The 1,271-nt window shown below is 64.5% G+C and overlaps 1 protein-coding gene across 1 annotated transcript in view; it reads right to left on the bottom strand.

Annotated features, from left to right (window-relative positions):
- LOC113207112 (BDNF/NT-3 growth factors receptor-like) overlaps positions 1-1,185 on the bottom strand; it is a 16,978-nt gene extending 15,793 nt beyond the window's left edge. The window contains exon 1 of the mRNA XM_052274445.1: positions 785-1,185. Within this exon, the coding sequence (XP_052130405.1) occupies positions 785-950 (166 nt within the window). The 5' untranslated portion in view covers positions 951-1,185. The remainder of the gene's footprint in view (positions 1-784) is intronic.
- Between the last annotated feature and the right edge of the window lie 86 nt (positions 1,186-1,271).

Genomic DNA, 1,271 nt, shown 5'->3' on the forward strand with positions numbered 1-1,271 from the left:
GGGGGGAGGTCGGGGTTCTATTACTCTCTATACTTTTTAACCCCTTGGCTCCTCTCTCTGCTCCGACGTCAATGCGTAAGAAAACAACGACGACAAACGCACCACCTCTCCGGGCGAAATGACTTGAGAGGGGAGATGGCAGGGGGTATGAGGGGGGGGGAGGAGAGTGAGGGGTGAGGGGATTGGGACGACTTCAGTTAAAAGGATGGGGAGTGGGGAGAGCGCGGGGTGCCTCATCAACGCCCGCGGTCGGAGGTGCCAACGGGCTGCCACCGCCTGTCAAAACACTCAACTCACCCTCTGGACACACGAGGAGCGAGAGAGAGCAAGAAGAGGTAGCCGCATTCTCTCATGCATTTTGATTCCCCTTCTTCGAATTAAGGATCAAGGCGAGAGCTTACGAAAAAACATGTCATTCGAAAGCGACAAAAACACGAACCGCTCAGAAGTAAATACTAATGTGTGACGTGTGACGTTACCCCTGCGCACCGTGTTATTCGCAAATAACGAGGACAGCGTGAATTTTCTGCAGGTACCCGTAGCTTCGCGTAGCTCAGCGCACTCGGCCGTGGCTTGAGCAAGGCTCGCCGAGGTGGGGCGGGGTAGGACGGCGGCTGTCCGGCGGTATAACTACCAAGATAAAGTGCGACTGCGTAACAATACTCCCCCCCCCCTCAGGTGTTCGCGCACGCGTGCGCACCTGTCGGCCCACGATCGGCCCCGCTGCTCCACAAGTGCCTGCAGCTCGTGTCCTCGCCCACGGGCCGACCACGGGCTTGCTTACCTTGCTGCCACTCGCCGGCGTCGCCGTCGCTGCCGACCACCTCGCGCACCAGGCGCCGCCGCGCCCGGGGCCGGCCCGGCGCGCCTCGGTGGTGGTCACGCTGGCCGCCGAAGAGTATCCGTAACAGCGACCGCGGCTCAGCGCCGGCCTCGGCCAGGGGGGGCATGGCGGGCGCCGGGGGGTCGTCGTCGCACTGCGCGTCGCACTATACTACTTGCTATCACCACTGCACCTCCGGGGCGTACCGAGCTCCCGCCCACCGCGGGGAAGTCCGGGCGAACATCGCGTCCACGAACAGGCACTCGAGCACCGCGATCAGCTGATCACCGGGGGGCGGGGAGGGCGAGGCGTCGCTGCTCGGGTCCCGCGGCGCGTCCGCCGCTACAGACCATCAGCGTGCTACTGCCGGCGTACGCTAAGGCCTCTCGTACGCCGGGGCGTGGCGTCGGGTGGCGCCGCGTGGCAGCGGGGCGGGGAGGGGGCGGGG

Source organism: Frankliniella occidentalis, unplaced genomic scaffold (genome assembly GCF_000697945.3).
Source record: "Frankliniella occidentalis isolate FOCC.00 unplaced genomic scaffold, Focc_3.1 Scaffold395, whole genome shotgun sequence".
Taxonomy (NCBI): Eukaryota; Metazoa; Arthropoda; class Insecta; order Thysanoptera; family Thripidae; genus Frankliniella; species Frankliniella occidentalis.